The sequence below is a fragment of the Artibeus jamaicensis genome, unplaced genomic scaffold (assembly GCF_021234435.1).
Source record: "Artibeus jamaicensis isolate MK-2021 breed Jamaican fruit bat unplaced genomic scaffold, CSHL_Jam_final contig_525, whole genome shotgun sequence".
Lineage (NCBI taxonomy): Eukaryota > Metazoa > Chordata > Mammalia > Chiroptera > Phyllostomidae > Artibeus > Artibeus jamaicensis.
Genome location: NW_026521874.1, coordinates 10,704,820 through 10,722,962, shown reverse-complemented (window position 1 = coordinate 10,722,962; position 18,143 = coordinate 10,704,820). Strand labels below are relative to the sequence as shown.

At 45.0% G+C, this 18,143-nt stretch overlaps 1 protein-coding gene, 1 long non-coding RNA gene and 2 other non-coding genes across 7 annotated transcripts; 3 read left to right on the top strand and 1 right to left on the bottom strand.

The window, feature by feature from the left end:
- Positions 1 to 1,074: 1,074 nt before the first annotated feature.
- Positions 1,075 to 9,408, top strand: LOC128628100 (uncharacterized). The gene is made up of 3 exons (XR_008392434.1): positions 1,075 to 1,157; positions 3,542 to 3,691; positions 8,268 to 9,408. It is a non-coding gene; the product is annotated as an uncharacterized LOC128628100 (long non-coding RNA).
- On the bottom strand, positions 4,525 to 12,899 carry SIRT4 (sirtuin 4). 4 transcript variants are annotated; one of them, XM_053669944.1, is made up of 6 exons: positions 12,850 to 12,899; positions 11,475 to 11,572; positions 10,075 to 10,593; positions 7,206 to 7,500; positions 6,885 to 7,088; positions 4,525 to 4,996 (listed from the first exon to the last, which is right to left on the bottom strand). In XM_053669944.1, the coding sequence occupies exons 2-5, from the start codon at positions 11,501 to 11,503 to the stop codon at positions 6,936 to 6,938; spliced, it is 996 nt and encodes a 331-aa protein (XP_053525919.1). In that variant the 5' UTR covers positions 11,504 to 11,572; positions 12,850 to 12,899; the 3' UTR covers positions 4,525 to 4,996; positions 6,885 to 6,935. The 4 variants fall into 4 exon arrangements, with proteins under 4 accessions (XP_053525919.1, XP_037012159.2, XP_037012161.2 ...); XM_037156264.2 differs by having other exon boundaries at positions 10,096 to 10,593; XM_037156266.2 differs by lacking the exon at positions 11,475 to 11,572 and having other exon boundaries at positions 12,850 to 12,897.
- A 3,728-nt stretch (positions 12,900 to 16,627) lies between these two features.
- LOC119057500 (U4 spliceosomal RNA) lies at positions 16,628 to 16,768 on the top strand. The gene has a single exon (XR_005084104.2). It is a non-coding gene; the product is annotated as a U4 spliceosomal RNA (small nuclear RNA).
- A 605-nt stretch (positions 16,769 to 17,373) lies between these two features.
- LOC119057501 (U4 spliceosomal RNA) lies at positions 17,374 to 17,514 on the top strand. The gene has a single exon (XR_005084105.2). It is a non-coding gene; the product is annotated as a U4 spliceosomal RNA (small nuclear RNA).
- The last annotated feature ends 629 nt before the right edge of the window (positions 17,515 to 18,143 follow it).

The window sequence follows — 18,143 nt, the reverse complement described above, 5'->3', positions numbered from 1 at the left end:
TGCTAGTCATCTAGTTAGTAGCAAAGAAGGGATTTGAACCCAAGAAGTCCAAGAGAGCACACACTCTTAACTACTAGCCTACCTGCCTGAAGAGGTGGCTCTTGTTGCAGTTGGAACCAAATCTCTCCTCCTCTGATTTCTCTGCCTCCATTTTCGACTACGGAAAACAGGTTTTCCTACAATTCTTTTCTAAGCCTTTCAAAGACTTCACCACACTCTACAAGCTGATTTTCACATTGCAGTCATAATAAATAACAGCTTCTACTTCTTGAACATTTACTGCATATCACTCAGTGCTAAGGGCATTCTACAGCTCATCTCATTAACTATTCAAACCAGGTCTGAGAGGTTGAGACATTATTGCCCCCATTTTATACACGAGACTCTAAAAGCTCAGAGAAATCACTTGCCTGGGATCACACATGTGGCATAATCAGGATTTTCACTAGATCTGCCTGAAGGCAACGCCTGAGCTCTTCACCACTAAGTTGCTCGACCAAGTTTCTCTGCTAGGATTCATGACTACACTGGCACTGAAATACTCGGGAGAGAGGGTGAGAAGGCGACAAGAAGAGAAAATCCCCTTAACAATCTCTCAATGAGCATCTGCTTAGTGCTCAGTACAGGAAACGGGAAACACTAGAACAGCTTCTGGGATGACTTAAACGAATAAACAAATATACTGGACAGAGAACAATTTGACCCTGGGACTATATCATAGTGTTTGGGGCCACAGAGATTAGCACATCTCACACGCTTATTAAATAATCGTTTAACGAGGATACAAGGAGGTACAATTCGCCACATCGAGGAAAAAAAAAGCACGTGGCCGTATTTACCTCTTCGAATCACGTGGCCCTCTGCGTCCAATCCCGTCCATCGGCTGGCCACCAGGTGGACTTCGGAATGAAACGGTGATTGGGCACGTTGTGAGCACGTGACCTCCGAGCTACCTTTTTCCATTGTTAACAAAAGCGAGTCCCCTGATTGCCTCGCGCCTCCCTAGCTCAAGCCCCGCCTCTCTGGGTGTGGTGTCTACGCCGGCGCAGGCGCGGTGGTTGGTAAGGGTCGCGTGAGGCGGCGTCCAGGGGAGGTGAGGCAGTGCGAGAACGGAGTTCGGGGTGGGGACTGTGTGACGAGAAGACGAACGCACGTGGGTATGACGTTGAGCCTAGCGTTCCCTCCGTGTTCGTCCGTGTCTGGAGTTCTCATGCCCTGTGCACACGCCCCTCTTCTCTCAGGGCCCCTGCCAAATTCCACTTGGGCACGTCTGTGCTTTTATTCCGGGGAGGTGGGGGTGGGGTGGGAAAGTAGGGTCCTGGGAATCAGTGGCGAGAAGGAGGAACGGCCCGGGACAGAGGCGAGTGGCTTGTGCTCGGAGTCAAGGGCCTCCGGAGCGTCCCAAGTGAACACTTGAATCCCCGCCCCCACCTTCAGGATTTTTTTTTTTTTTTTTTTTTTTTTTAGGTGAAGGGATTTGCAGGGTTGACCCCCACGCTTGCATTTGCTGTTCTCTCCGTTTGGGTTGCTTCTCCTTTTCCCGTGTGGTGGATGCGTGTTCATCTTACAGGACCTAACTTGGGTCACTTCTATAAGTTTCTTGAGCCTTGCTTTTCTTCCCTCCCAAAGTAGAGTTTGCTCAGTGACCCCATCGGGTTTCTCATGCGTTAAAGAGGGAGAGCGAGCCCAGAGCTGCACGGACCTGGTCACCCTAAGTGACATTTGGGCAAGGATCATCATCTTTCAAAAGAAATAATAGTGTGTAGGATTATAGGTAGGGTAGGGTAGGCTGTAGGAATCACGGTAGGTGAAGCAATGAGTTGTAAAATGCTTCATACAATGTTGGTTGTGTAGTAATGTTTAATAAAAGTTGTTTTCCCAAGGGAGTGGAGAAGGAAGGATAATCACTTTTTATTTTCTTTAGAAAGGCTTTATTGCATCAAGCAAAACTTTTGTAGTTTTAAAAAAACAAACAAAGCCCTGGCTGGTGTAGCTCAGTGAATTGAGCGAGGGCCTGCGGACCAAAGAACTGCCGTTCGATTCCCAGTCGGCTCGTGCCTGGGTTGCAGGCCAGTTCCCAGCAGGGGATGCACCAGACACAACCATACATTGATATTTCTCTCCCTCCTTCCCTTCCCCTCTAAAGACAAATAAATAAAATCTTGAAAAAAAAAAAAGAACAGGGATGCAGAAAGGAAATAGGGCTCTGAGGAAGGTTCCTGGGAGTGTAGTTAAAACAGCACTTCGGGCACAAAGGTTTGGCAGGTCTTGCGGCTCGCCTTTCCACCATCCTGCCCTCCACCCACGTTCGGATTACAGTGGCTGACATTTGTTTGCAGTGTGCCAGGCACTGCTGTGAGCTTCGCACGCTTCGTTACCCTGTTAGTCTTCGGAATAACCCAGTGAGGTAGCTACTATTATCCTCGTTTATAAAAAGACTGAAGATTAGATAAAACAATTCACCCAAGTTCGCCTGCCTACTAGTATGTAGCAGGACATGGATGGAAATCCAAGTCCATCTGTCCCCGAGGAGTTTAAATTCTTTGTTCTATTCCTTTTCTCACAAATTGGCACTCTCCTTTCGTGCATAGGTTTAATTTGTTTTGTTTTCATGAAGTAGAATTTATGGGAAAAAAGTTAATCTGGGTCTTGGAGTGCCATCTTGAATCTTGACAAGGATAAAATGTGTGGAATCAACCAATGTCTGGTGGCAGCCTCTGCTGTTCCTAACAGCCAGGTGACTGGCTCATCCTGGTTTGAGCACTGAAAGGCCTGCATGTCAGTACAGGGCAATGTGGGACAGGTGATCGCCCAACCTAGGAGTGTTGAATTTCTTATCTTTCCTTTGATCCTCTCAGGAGGAGGTCGCTACTCAGTGAAGACCCGTATTCATGCCCAAGCGTCTCTTTCGAGGTGAATTCTTACTGAGCTAACGGATTGTAAAATGCTTCTCATGGTGCTTGGGACGTGTGCTCAGTAGTGCGATTTAAGGGACAAGCGAGAAAAGGATATTCAACTTATGACAGCATAAGAAAGAAAACATGAGTTAGTGGCAAGGGCCTTTCAAGTGTTATGTATCCCGATTTGCCTTGGTGACTCCTACGTAGTAAAATGGTGGTAGCAGAGCAGAACCGTGGAGGCAGCTGAGGGGGAGTATGACCAAAGTCATGTCCACAGCCGGGCTTATGCAATGGGAACCAGGTAACCAGGGCAGTGACAACCTGATACTGCCCCTTAGAAGGTGTTTGTCATTCCAACCAAGGGCCCTTGGAGTGGGTTAGGAATGCCATGCTGGTGGGAAGCTAGAGATGTGAAGTATAGAGACCCTTCAGGAAACAGTCAAGTTCCTCTTGAAACAAATTTTATGGAGAGAATTCCATCTCAGGAAGACATATGAGGGGAAAAAAGGAACATTCCTGAGGCCCGCGAGACTTGGTTTCTCGCATTGTGCCAACATTCGGTGATGAAAGAGCCTGCCTCCTCTCCCTGCAACCTCACCCCCCACTGCCCACATTTAACCATTTCTGGTCTCTTCGGTCAGGTATGCGGCCGGCTTCTGCTCCTACTCCTACTCCAGGCTGACTTCTTTCTAACTGTCATCTTCAAATGAGAAGCATTGTTTAAAAAGAACTGGGAAGAAAATCTACTTGGATTCCAGTCCTGGCTCTGAATCTGTGTACTGTGTCCTTCGGTAAGTCTGGGTCTTAATTTCCTCAAAAAGGAATGGGGGATGGATTTCCTATCCTGTCAATCTTTGTGTGACTCTGTCATTTCCTTTTAGAGAATAAGGGTGGGGGAAATAGCATATCCTCCGTGAGCCACTTGAGATCAGGAAGTTGTATCTTTGTAGCCTTTGTATCTTAATGTAGTGCCTGTCTGTAACCATTCATGAGATTTGTGGACAAGAATGGCTTGAGATTCAAAAGACGCAGATGGAATACAATTATTGGTATTGACTCTGGATAATTGAGCAAATCGGGCTCAAAAGGATCTCCATTTGCAAAAAAAAAACTGGAATGAGATTTACAACAACCTTACACCTCTTCAGAATTAATTAATGGCTGTGGGCGAACCTACAGCTGTGCAGGTGAAAAAGAACTCTTTGTGTTTTCAAGATCTTGGCTTTTCCCAGTTAACTGAAATCTGCTTTCTAGGCAGGTGCAGAATGAACATGTATTGCTTGCCCTAGTTGTAGACAAAAGACCACAATCACAGAATAGGCTGTGATCCTTTCATCCGCTTCACTTTTTGATGAGATTGTGCAGAAAGCTTTAGCCGGGGTACAATGATTCTTTCTGGCTAACGCAGCATTCACCCAAGGCTTCCTGCTTTCCCCAGCAGAAACAAATCAATTTAAGATCCCACTTGGGAAGTCACTGTTTCCTCTCTATAGACCAGGTTCAAGGCAGGTGTCTCATTCTGGCTGAAACGAAGCAGAAATCCTTAGAGAACCACGTCACAAACTCCTATTTGCTTTTAGCCGATTAAAAGATACAAACATACAGCCCACAACTGGTGTGCTATTTTTTAAAAGGATTCCTTTATTCCTTGGTTAATAAATTCATTCATAACATAGTTCATCTTTTCAGGAAATAAACCAAAATGGTTCCACTAAATGCATCTAACCATTTAGAATTATAAATTAAGTCATTTCCTCCCCCCTTACTCCCCGCTGTCCACACCTCCACACACAGTGCGATCTCTGGGTTATTACTCTGAAGACCATTCTGACCTACATATTTCTTGGGCCATTTCTTCTGCCTGATGAGATAAAAAGGAAGTGAAGGCAGTTTAGCAGTTTTCCTATCAGGAGAAGCTGCTGCTTGGAAAAAGTCTTTCTTCAGGGGCAAATCTCATCAGCCTGAAGATCTCAACTCTTTGGCTCTGAAACTGCAGGTTAGGAGACCGGCTGGCAGAGACGTTGGTTTGCTGCCCTCTACAGGCTGCACTCTGAACTTGGATTAGTTAGAGGGAGGAAGGATGAATCCTTGGGGATCTGAAAAGAAATAAAACAAATTCCTGCCGAGATAAGCCAAGAGTAGGGTAGGGGAAGTGATTGGGAACATCAGCCTACCATTAAAAAACGTACAGCTTTTAAGACACATAAATATGGCAACTATATGATAGGGTAGAATAAAACACTATGATTCACTATTTGTAAAAACAGATTTAGTTATACCAGAATGTTCAACTTTGGTCATCTCAGTGGTGAGGTTATGGGTAATTTGTATTCTTTTTACTTATCTGCATCATCTAAACTTCTGCAATAAGTCTAAGAAACTAGTTAAAAAGCGCTTGTGCCAAGGGAACTTCTTGGTGCTAGTAATGTTCTGTTTCTTGATCTAGATGCTGTAGGAGTTAGGTCTTCATCAAGCTACCTGCTTAGATGTGCACTTCTCTGTATATATAATTGAATTAAAATAATTTTTTACATTTTTAAAAGATTTTTATTTACTTGGTTTTAGAGAGAGGAGAAGAAAGGGAGAGAGAGGGGGGAAGAGAAACATCAACATGTGGTTGCCTCTTGTGTACCCCTCACCAGGGGCCTGGCCCACAACCCAGGCATGTACCTTGACTGGGAATCAAACCGGCAACCCCTTGGTTTGCAGCCTGGCACTCAGTCCACTGAGCCACACCAGCCACGGCATGGTTAAAATAGTTTTTAACCTGGCTGGTGTCGCTCAGTGGATTGAGCACAGGCCTGCAAACCAGACAATTGTGGTTCCATTCCCAGTCAGGGCACATGCCTGGGTTGCAGTCCAGTTCCCAGCAGGGGATGCATGAGAGGCAACCATACATTGATACTTCTCTCCGTCTCTCCTTCCCTTCCCATCTAAAGATAAATAAATAAAATCTTTAAAAAAAACCCCAATTTTTAAAAGGGGCTGTTACAGGAACTCTCATTCATTGTTGGTAGGAATGCAGGTGGTGCAGCCACTTTGGAAGACAGTTGGACAGTTTCTTACAAAATGAAACATACTTTTACCATATGATCCAACAGTCTTACTGCTTGGCACTCACCCAAATGAGCTGAAGATTTTTGTCCACACAAAAACCTGCACACAGATGTTTATAGCAGCTTTATTTATAATTGACAAAAAATGGGAAGCAACTAAGATGTCCCTCAGTGGGTGAACGAGAACTGCTGTGTGAGTGCACGAGGCAAGTGGTAAATGGAAACTCTGCCTCCTGCTCAGTTCTGTGAACCTAAAACTGCTCTAAAAAGTAGTCTGTAAAAAAAGTGGCGGTATTCTACTAGGAATATACTAAAAACAAACTGTACCCGTTAAATGAATGAACTGTATGATATGAGTTTGGTTTCGGTAAAGCTGTCTACATAAAGTAGATACAAAGCACTCACACACACCACCATGTGGATGAACCTTCAGAACATTAAGTGGAGAAGCCAGACACAAAAGGCTACATACATACCATAAGAAATGTCTAGGACGGGCAGGAACAGAGAGATTAGTTGTTGCCAGGAAGTCAGCGGCAATGACAGTGGGGGGTGGAAAATGGCTGCTAGTGGGTACAAGATTTCTTCTTGGGATGGTGAAAATGTTCTGAAATTCGGTAGTGGTAATTCATGTACAACTTCCTGAGTATACTAAAAACAGTTCATTGTATACTTTTAAAGGGTGAAATTTATTATATCCCAATAAAGCTGTTATTTTTTTAAATGGAGAAAAGTTGAAAAGTTACCACGGATTTTGGAACATAGTTTTAAATAGCTATGTGCCTCGAATTTAGGCTTCCAAACAGTACAGCTTAAGGTAAATTACGAATGGCCACACATTAAGGAGCCTGGAGCCTTGTACACTTTGTCAGTGCTTTCAGACTCAGACGAAGGGGAATGGGATCTTGACATCTGAGAAGGGATTTACCTTCAGCAGCAGGATGCGAATGCAGGTCCCACCGTCTGGCTCAGGCTGTGGTCAGTGTGGGTCTATCAGAGGCAGCAGCTCCCCACAGCGAGAATCCAGCTTTAGACATGCCAGGTGGTCCGACCTAGTGGGCCCAATGTTCAGTATTGCAATTGGTAACTTCTCTTCCTGGGCAGTGAGGATAAACCTGTAACCAGAGTACACCTGTACAAGGAGAAGGCACAGGTAAGAGATCTGTAGATGCAGGAAGGGATGGACCTGACAGAGAGCCTGGGAAAGGCTGGCAAGGGGGACAGCCGCCACCCTGACCAAGGTGGATACCTGCAAGGATGATCCCACCACCAAGAGGGAGTCGGCCTCTTTGACGCGCCTGTGCACAAAGTCGACCTTGTCGCGGTTCACTGTGTCCCCGAAGAAAACGACATCTGGTTTCAGGCGGCCCCCACATCGAGCGCAGGATGGGACCTGAAAGCTCCGCACCTGCTCCTCTGTGAGAAAGACGTCGCCGTCAGGAGCCAGGCCGTGGGCCTCAGCACTCCAGGTGGGGTTCAGGGCCGCAAAGCGCTCCTGCAGCACCCCACGCAGAGTCTGTTCACCACAGTCCAAGCAGAGGACCCTGAAACCAAAGAGGAGGCCCACTGAGTGGTCTGTCCGGGGGAGGCACGTGACTGCCAAAGATAGTTCATCCCAACTGCTCCGAGCCCCTCCGTCCTCACTCCCCTTCCCTGTCACCCAGTTTTAGGAACAGCTTCTCGTGACTTCTTTAGCCACCCCATTTCTCACCTTCCTTCCACCGCCAACCTTCTAGAACATGTACGTCTGTTTCCTAACCAAACAACCCCTACTTTGCCTTCTGCCAGCTTATTCTTATCCTCAGCATGACAGTCACTTCCTCACCAGATGATTGCCTCAGTGCCCAAACCAGCCTTTCCCTCCGTTCCCTGCTGTCCTCATCTGCTGTGTGGCCATCGTCACCATCCTTTCTTTAAAAACAGTCTCCCTTTAGTGCCTATGACATGGTGTCTTCTTGTCACCTCTCTAGTAACCAGAACATGGACTCTGTGAGGTCAGGAACTTTGGGCCTTGGCCTCTTTTGGCAAGACCACTGCTCATGACCACTGCCCTGTGCCCATCACCTAGAGCACTTCCCAAGGAAGAGCTGTTGAGAGAAAGAACAAACGTGGTCTGGTTGGTGCCTCCTCTGCTGCTCGATCCTCCCGCCTCTCTCCCTGCTACGTTCCCAGCAACTCTGTTTTTACCGCCTCGATGCTTCTGCGCTCACGGTTTCCTCCTCTGTGTAGGACTCCACTCCTGCCCTCTCTCCCAAACTGCAGTTCAATTCCAAATCTTTTTTAAAAAAAGATTTTGTTTATTTATTTTTAGAGGGGAAGGGGGAGAGACGTCCATGTGAGAGAGAATCATCGATCATCGATTGGTTGCTGCTTATACGCACCAGACCTGGGACCGAACGCACAACCCAGGCTTGGGCCCCAACCAGAATCGAACCAGCGACCTTTCGCTTCACGGGAAGTGATGCGCAATCCACTGAGCCACACAGGTCAGGGCCGGTTCCAAAGCTTCTTGACGGACCTGTTAGGTTCACCTTCTGTCTTCAACCACCTGTGCAACACCCCCCCCCCCAACTTCTCTATCACTGTCATTTGTCCAGTTACTTGGGCTGAAACCCTTGGGGAAGACTTGTTACTCTTTTTCTCCATTTATATCTATTCAGCCATTGGGTTTCATTGATTTTTTTTTATTTAAAAGGCCTCCTCTGCAATGATAAGCAGTTGGACCTGCTTTAAAATATTTAAGCAGAAATGGAGAGAAAGGATAAGTAGCCATGTAAAATCTTTGAATCTGGGTAGTGGTATATGGGAGTTCATTATAGTATTCTCTTTATTTTTGTGGATGTTTGAAATGGGAAAGATTTGGGGGGGGGAGGCTTTTTAAATGGATGCCTAGCCATCATTAGTTCTGTCATTCCCTTGCTGTCTCCTTAATCTGAGTCCTTCAGGCTGACCCTGGGCCCCTTTCTAACCTTGTGTCACCTTCCCCAATGTTATTTTTATCATGCTGCTTCCTCGCTCAGAAACCGCTAATACTCCCCGTAGGTCTCACAGCAGCCCCAGATTGCACTGCGAGATTTTCGGGTGCACCCATGAGTTGGGGCTAGACATCTGATTTCCCAGACATCTGATTTCATACTAGTCTCCCCACAAGTCTCTTCTGGGCTCTACAAATTTCTTTCATTTAGAAAGCTCTTTTCCCCCTCCTTTGCCCAGTCAAATCTGAGCTGGTCCCAAGCTTTACCTTACCCATAAAAGCTCCCAATTTCTCCAATCTTTACTAAATCTGTTTCTCTAAACTCGTAAAGCATGTCTATCAAGGACCACCCAATTCAATAATCATGTGTGGAGTTGTTTGTCGTTGAACATGTTATTTTTGGGTCACCCTCAAGCAGATTACAAAGTTCTCAAATATAAAGTAGACCAGGTTTTATACTCAGGTTATGATCCCTCCACGCCAGGTAGTACACCACCACACACCACAGGTAGTAGGCACCCAATAAATACTTTACGGTTCACAGGAGGACCTCTGGGGCTTACAGGTAAGGAAGTGGTCTCCAGCTAGCTATGCATTATTGCCAGGGCTCCACGTGTTCCTTCCAGCACTGTTTGCGGGGCTCCGTGTGCTTACTGTACTGTCTACGTGTCTGCGCACCAGAGATGCACAGTTTGTAGCATCTGCTGTGGGGCTCTGCTGGCAGTCCCCTCAGGACCGCTAGAGGCTGCTGCCCACAGTCCTCTTCTAAGCAGCTTCCTGTGGCAACAGAAGCTGCCTCTGGAGGAGCAGAGTCTGTTAGGGAGTTAATTCCCCAAGATTGATCCCTGACCGGTGAGGGATGGGAGACGGTGGGTAAACACCCCAGCATCCTGGGTGTTCAGTGAGAATTTGAAGTGTGCCATAGATAGAGGGCCCCTCGCTGGTTTGAGCGGCCGCCCAATGCAGTGACCCATTCATTACTGTACCTTTCTGGGCTTTCCTTCCTTTCCCACTCGCTCACTGAGTTGGCTGAGAGCAAATTAAACAGCTTGCTCCCAAACCCTTCTCCCAAGGTCTAAGGAAGGCAGCAGTGACCAAGACAGCCAAGGCCCCTGCCGTACGGAGCCCACATTTGCGCACTCACACCGTCCAGACCTTCCTGCACCTGTGCATGCATCCGTGGAGCTCTGTCAGGCGCTGGCTCCCCGCCTTGGTGTGCAGGGCGTCCACGTTTTGGGTCACCAACCAGTACAGCTTTCCGCGTCTCTCCCAGTTGCTCAAGGCCCAGTGTGCGGGGTTAGGCTGATGAGAGGAGAACTGAGGCCAGCCCACAAAGTTTCTCGCCCAGTATCGCTGGCGCACTGCCGCACTCCGCACAAAATCCCGGTGCTGGATGGGCCTCCGGTCCGTGCGGGCATAAAGTCCCACCCTTTCAGACCTGTAGTCTGGGATCCCTGACTCGGTGGAGATTCCTGCCCCTGTCATCACCAGGACTCTCCTGGAAAGCGTGATGAAGCGTTGTAGCTCTTTAACCTTCTCGGGGTCCACGGGAGGACTTGGGGGCACAAATAACCCCACGGGTCCACGTGAGCACTGTTGGCTGAGGTTCATCTTCCAGCAGCCTGTTGCCGCCCTGAAGGTCAACCCCAAGTTCATCCTCATTCTGGAGAGAAAGGAACCTCATGTGAAAAATCTATTTATTTACTATAATTGACATGCAACATGCAGGTTCCAGGTATTCATGTGTAATGTATATGCAACACACTAGTTTCAGGTGCACAACATAATGATTCGGTATTTGTAGATGTTGTGAAATGATCACCACAGTAAGTCCAGTTACATCTGTCACCACACACAGTTACAGGATTTTTTATGTCTCACGATGAAGAATTCAAAGATCTGCCCTCTTAGCAACTTTCAAATATGCAATACAGTATTGTTAACTGTAGCCACCATGCAGTACAGTACATCCCCATGGCTTGTTTATTTCATAAATAGAATTTTGTACCTTTGACCACTTTTACCCATCCCACCACACCCTGGCCTTTGGCAACCATCAGTCTGTTCCTGTGAGCTTGGGGGTTGTTGTTTTTTAGAAACTGGCTTTTTTTCCCCCCAGTTTCTTAAGTTGTTTTAAAAACTTTTTTAAAAGCAAAGGTAGCCCTAACCGGTGTAGCTCAGTGGATTGAGTGCGGGCCTGTGAACCAAGGTGTCACAGGTTCGATTCCCAGTTGGGGCATGTGCTTGGGTTGCAGGCCAGGTTCCTGGTAGGGGTCCCATAAGAGCCAACCACACATTGGTGTTTCTCTTCCTCTCTTTCTTCCTCCCTTCCCCTCTCTCTAAAAATCAATAAAATCTTTTAAAAAACCAAAGGTAGTAAATTGATGAACAGATAAAATGTGGTCTGTCTACACAATGGAATGTTATTTAGCTATAAAAATGAATGAAGCTCTGATACATAGTACAGTACGGAGAAACACTGAAGACAGTAGGTGTAAGAAGCCCATCCGTGGCAAAAGGACAAAATCATACGTTTACACTTACATAAAAATGTCCAGAATTGGCAAATCCATATAGACAGAAAGATCAGTAGTTACAGGAGCTGGAGGGAAGGAGCCTGTCTCAGAACTTCATTTTTATAGCTGAAAAACAAAGGTAGGGTCTAGGCACTGAGCATCAACATTACAAAAGAGAACAGAATGATGACCCTCTTGGAAGGGCACAGCACTACCCATGTTGTGATGTTGGCAAAAAAATAAAATTAACCTTGGCTCTGATGAAGTCTCTAGACCTTAGGTGATACCATTTGTCAATCAGCAAAGTCCAGACTATGGGAAACTGGACAGGACAGACAAATCAGTTTTTCCCAACAAATAAATTGCAAGAGTTAGAGATACAGAGATACAAGGGGGGGGCATTATATAGATTAAAAGACTATAATAGTATGTAGGCCTTATTCGAGTCCTGAGCCAAATAAACTTTTAAAATGACAGTTATGAGTCAATTGGAAAATTTAATTGGGTGTTTGGTATTAAGAAATTACTATTAATTATTTTTTTAAGATTTTATTTCTAGAGAGGGGGAGGGAGAGGGGAACAGAAATATCAATATCAAATATGTGGCCCCCACTGGGGACCTGGCCCACAACCCAGACATGTGCCCTGACTGGGAACTGAACCAGCGACCCCTCGGTTTGCAGCCGGCACTTAACCCACTAAGCTGTGCCAGCTAGGGCTTACTAATTTTTTAATGTTAGAGGAATATATTTACATGAGTATTTTAGTTCATACTGTTCCTTGGGGAACTCTGTGTTCCATAAACCTACATCCCACTTTATATATTAGAATTGTCTTATTTCTTCATAAGCTAAGGGAAGCACGTTTGAGTTCTAGTATACCAGGTGTTGATGAGGTTGTTGCTCAGACTGTTCTGGCTTTTTACTTTACTAGTATATTAAGCACCTACACACTTTTCTTTATTCTCATATGCTTTTCGTTTACCCTCAATTTCTAACTGCTACTTGCACACAGCAAGCAGTAGTTAGACCTGGCGAGATGTTTTACCCTTGCGTGTCTGCTTTCTGGCTGTAAAAAACAAGGCTTTGGTATTACGTGATAGAGTGCAGAAATTCTGTAGCGACACGCACCCCAAAGGTAGACATTATTTTATGCTTGCATTTCTAGATCTAGGTTCAGGACCTGGTTTCTCCTTGACATTCCACAGCAACATGCGAACAGTTAAACAAATACAGAGTCCTAATTCCTGAGACCAAAGGGCTTGGGAAACCCCTCTGCAAACAGGCTCTGTTAGAAGAATGGCTCTCTCCCAGATCCCACCAAAGGGCAAAAGGGAGGAATGGAATATCTTACAAGAACTTCACAACTTCTAGAAACCCGCAGCCCACACAGAGCACACTTACCTTTCACAGCAGCGTAAGGGACGCAGCAAAGCCGGACAGTTGGGACTAACTGGCTATATTTGCATTCTGGGAAATGTAGTTTACAAAGCCGAAATAATGGAAGAAAAACTACAAGTCCCACAATTCTCCAGGTTTCACAGTCGTGCCCTTCTGTGAGCTTTTCCTGGTCAGAGGTTTTGAACCTTGATCGGAGGTGCTTACCTAAGCTAGTACATTGTCTTCTCTGAGAAGTATTTGGAGTATCACACCAATGTCCTCAGGGCAAAATCGTACCCTAAACTGCTCTAGGGAGTTCATTCTCTCTCAAAATAGGAGCCTTAATAATGGTTTTAGATTTGATTCACTCTCAAGTTCAGTGTTAATGATCCTTTCCACTCACTGTGACAGAATCAAGTTCCCACCTTGCTGTGGGTTGTCAAGAAGTATATTCCCAAGTACTTGAAAAACTGATGTTTTTACATATTAATGAACAATTAAAGTCAAATCCAATATATAGGAACTAACATGTTTACCCACTTGACTTCTCCAATGCTATTTTCTGTCTTGTATTTTTTTATTGCTGCTCAAGTAACCAACACAACGCCTGGTTTTCACCACCAGAGACGTTTAATTGATCTGGGGAGACGCCTGGGCATCAAGTCGGTTTACAAACTTAGTAGTTGTTTCTAATGTGTAGCCTGTGAGAACCGGAGCTCTGTAGCATCACCTAAATGAGATGTGGATCAGTTTGTAAGTGTTTTAGAACATGATCAAAGGGCAGCTAGCAGAGACTTGAAGATCACCTTGGGACCCACTTCCCCCAGTCAATGATGAGCTGAAGCCCAGAGGAACAGTATGAAGGCTGGAGTTGGGGTCTGATTCCTGGTCCTCATGAAAGGTATGGAGGTAAATATTGGCAAAGTAACAGCTTAGTCGTTTGAGAGCAGTGTCTTCAGCAACAGCTCGGATAGGTCCCTGCAGCTGGGAGAACCACCTGACATGGCAGCCTTTTGTACCTTCTTTAACCTGTCCACACTGGCTGAAAGGACGGGCCAAAATGTAGGCTGGAAACTTTTACTAGGTCAAAGCAGTTGTCATCCAAAACGTTTCCTGCACGCGTGAGTGTTTGATCAAAGCCATGGAATGCCCCAAAGTGACATTCCTCCCACCCCAGCCTAATTTTATTATGAAAGACTTTAACCCCAGCCGAATTTTATTATGAAAGATTTCAAGCTCATGTTTTGTTTTGTTTTTTTAGTTCTCCAAGTGAAATGAGCATCGTTAATAGAAACTGGCTAGGAATACACAACCATTGGGCTTTCAGGCCCCAAAGAATCTCATGTTCTGTAGAGAAGTTAGTTGAGTTTTCCATTCTTCTCACAGTCACCTGCGGAGGAGGAGGTCATCCAGGACAGCTGGTGAAACACACAGTTTCCCTTGTAGCCACTGACAGGATGCAATGAGCCACCTAATCAAGACATTCTTAAGGGCTAAGTTCTTTGAATAACCCTAGTATTTTTATTTCCCACAACTCCACCACATCAGGAATTAATGACTTAAGTCCTTGTTTGTATCAAAGAAAATTAATTTAGTCCTGGCTGGGTAGCTCAGTTAAGTGTCGTCCCCATGCGCCAAGGACACGGGCTCCATCTCTGGTCAGGGCACATATGATGAATGCATAAGTAAGTGGAATAACAAATTGATGTGTGTCTCCTCTCTGTCTCTCTAAGATCAATTAATTTTTTAAAATGTAAGCCCTGGCTGGGTGGCTCAGTTGGTTGGAGCGTGGCCCTGCACATCGGAAGTTTGTGGATCTGATCCCTGGTCAGGGCACACATGTAGGTGGTGGGCTCCATGGGGAGCATAAAGGAGGCAACCTTGATGTTTCTCTCTCACATGGATGCGATGTCTCCCCCTCCCCGACTTCCTCTCTCTCCAAAGTCAATAAACATACCCTCAGGTGAGAAATAAAGTAAAAAAATTAAAAAGTAAATTAATCTGCCCTGGCTGGTGTGGCTCAGTGGGTTGAGCACTGGCCTATAAACTGAAGCTGGTTTGATTCCCAGTCAGGCCACGCGCCTGGGTGAAGGGCCAGGTCCCCGGCTGGGGGCGTGTGAGAAGCAACGGATCAATGTATCTCTCATACAATGGTGTTTCTCTCTCTCTCTCCTTCCCTTCCCTTCTCTCTAAAAATAAATAAATAAATAAATAAAATAAAATCTAAATTAAGTAGATTGTTAGTGTTTTCTTTTTTTCTGCTGGTTTTTGTACTCTGGTACTGACAGCTGGGGAAAAATATAAACCACATCAGCATCACACAGACCTTTTAAAAATGTTCATTTTTGCATCTAGATGCCCAGTACATGAATATCATTCACTGAGCAATGCTTTAAATATTTCATGTTTGAAATTTTTCTATTTGTTTAAAAATTATTGCCTGATTAGGGAGAGAAAGAAAAACATCAATTTGTTCCACTCATTCACTGGTTGATTCTTTTTTTTTTTAATTTTAAAAAATTTATTGATTTGAGAGAGACAGACATCGATTTGTTGTTCCACTTATTCATGCATTCATTGGTCGATTCTTGGACCCTGTCAAGAAATTGAACCCACAACCTTGGCAAATCCGGGCAGTGCTTTAACTGGTTTAACTACCCAGCCAGGGCTGTTTGAAGTTTTTTTATTTAAAAAAAAAAAAATTTCAGGAGAATGTTGCTTTCTCAGGGTCTACTATTTGCATCTTAATGAGTAGCAGAAACCAAAAGTATCTTGGAGAATATAGTTCAGGGATGAAACAAAACCATACAGTGGTTTCCAACAGCTGTCCTCTTGCAGAGAACACAGGCTGTGAGAGCGAGAGTTACACAGAATCAGTATATGAGCCAGACGCTCCCCTTCTGGGTGTACACAAAAAAGAATTGAAAATAAGGACTCACACTGGTACTGGTGTGCCAGTGTTCACGGGGCTGGTGTGGCTCAGTGGATTGAGCACCGGTCCGTGAATGAAAGGGTCACCGGTGCCGTGCTCAGTAAGAGCACATGCCTGGGTTGCAGGATAGGTCCCTGATGGGGGCGGGGGCACGCGAGAGGCAACCACACGTTGATGTTTCTCTCCCTCTCTTCCTCCCTCCCTTCCCCTCTCTCTAAAAATAAATGAAATCTTAAAAAGAAACATTGTTATGAAACAAGCTAGAAACAAAAGGTCAAATATTGGATACTTGTGTGAGGTACTTAGAATCAAATTCATTGAGATAGAAAGAATTAGAGGTTGCCAGGGCCTGGGGACCTGGAGAGTTAATGTTTAAATGGTAAAGTTTTAGTTTGGAATGATGAAAAATTTCTGGAGCTGTAGAGTACTAATGGTTGCAAACAATGTAAATGTACTTGGTGCTACTGAACCGTACACTTAAAAATGGTTAAAATGGTAAATTTTATGTTGTGTATATTTTACCATAATAAAACAACTTATTTTGGAGAAGCTAGTTACACCGTGAATTGGGAGTCAAGTGAACAGTACACTGACATTGAGCACATGTTTCATCTGCTCCAATTCATATTCTGCATTAGGTTATTAGCATGCTTCCTCCCATAATGCTTTGCTTCATTCTCCACCAAAATCTAGGTAAGTGAAATAAAACAAGAACGCTTCTGAAAGAGCCAGTGTGTTTCCGAGAAATCTTATATGGTTGTGTAATTTTCTTCCAAACAGTAATGAAAGGTTTTTCCATTAGACGCAAACTCGTTTTTTTGAAATAGGAATCTTGCTTATTCGGGATGATGCACAGGGAGCATTTTCACTAGCTTTGCGCAGTGGCAGTATCGTAGCCAATGAGGTTTATCCGAGGCGCGATTATTGCTAATTGAAAACTTTTCCCAATACCCCGCCGTGACGACTTGAAATATAGTCGGCACTGGCAATTTTTGACGGTCTCTACGGAGACTGGACATTTTGGTTTAAGAAAAAAAGAGTCTTGTGGGTTGTCTTCTCGGTTTTTAGGAACTCCGCTTCTCTTAGGGTTTCGTTTAGATTTATTATTTAAAGCTTCATTTTTGCCAAGTTTTTTGAGGGTTTTTTTTGTGTGTTTCAATGTCTCTTTCGTTTCTTTTCTCGAAATGTTCGGACTGTGAAGCGGCTTATCTTTTGTTTCCTGTTCTCGTTGCATTTTTTTCTCTAGATCACGCTGGCTTTTAGATTTAGTTTCGGAATGCTCCTTTTAGCCCTTGCGTTTCTCTGACTCACTTGTTTTCGCTGACTTACCGCCGCTGTTTCTCATTCAAAATTCAAGTCAATGTGGTTATCTTTGTGACGTTATGGTGATTTGCATAGAAGTCCCCAGCAGCCCCAGCGAATGTGCTTTGTCTCCCAAAATCTCAACGTTTTACACGAGATGGACCACCAACAAGAAGCTTCCCATGTAGACAGGCCTTAGATATAACTGCGTGCCCGGGAACTCGTCAGATCTATGAAGTCGCTAGCAGTCACTCACCCTCAGTGAAAAAGCCATTTTCATCCGTCGGGAAATGTGGCTCAGGGATACAATCTCCAGCTTTGCGCAGTGGCAGTATCGTAGCCAATGAGGTTTATCCGAGGCGCGATTATTGCTAATTGAAAACTTTTCCCAATACCCCGCCGTGACGACTTGAAATATAGTCGGCACTGGCAATTTTTGACAGTCTCTACGGAGACTGAACCTTAAGTGTGTTTTAAAGAGAGGTCGTGGGAAGTGCGTTACGTTTGTTTCCTATTTTTCATTCTTGTTGTTTTGTAGTTGTGTTTTTCTTTGTTTTTTCTTCTTTTTATCCCTTTCCCCATTGTTTTGGCTGTATTTTGTTTCTTTTTTTTGTTTGTTTTATTTTCAGGGGTTTTGCATGGTTTGGTGGGGTGCTCGTTTTTCTTCTTCAGGCTCTCATCCTGGCAGTGTATCCTGAACCTTTCCAGTATACAGTGTCCGTTTGGTTGTCATAGTTTCACAGTCTTTACTCGGAAACTCAGCAAATGGCAGCGTCCACCTTCATCCCCATTGGTGATGTCTTCCAGAGGGAGTCACAGGTTTGCAGACAGAGCAGTGAATCTGAAAGCAACCCATCCAAATGCTTCCTTTTAAAGACCAAGAGGGAAACGGATGCAGTGAGATTTGCTCAGGCCCCACTGTGGGACTGGGTTTCATCAACCCTGACTGCCTCTAGTCTTGTCCTGTTAGGAAGGTCTAGGGTGTCCCCACACAGAAGCCCTCAGGAGTCCTACCTCTGGGCGTGACAGATCTAGCTGAACTTACTTAGGTCACCACCCACCAAACACTCCTCTGGCTTCTAAG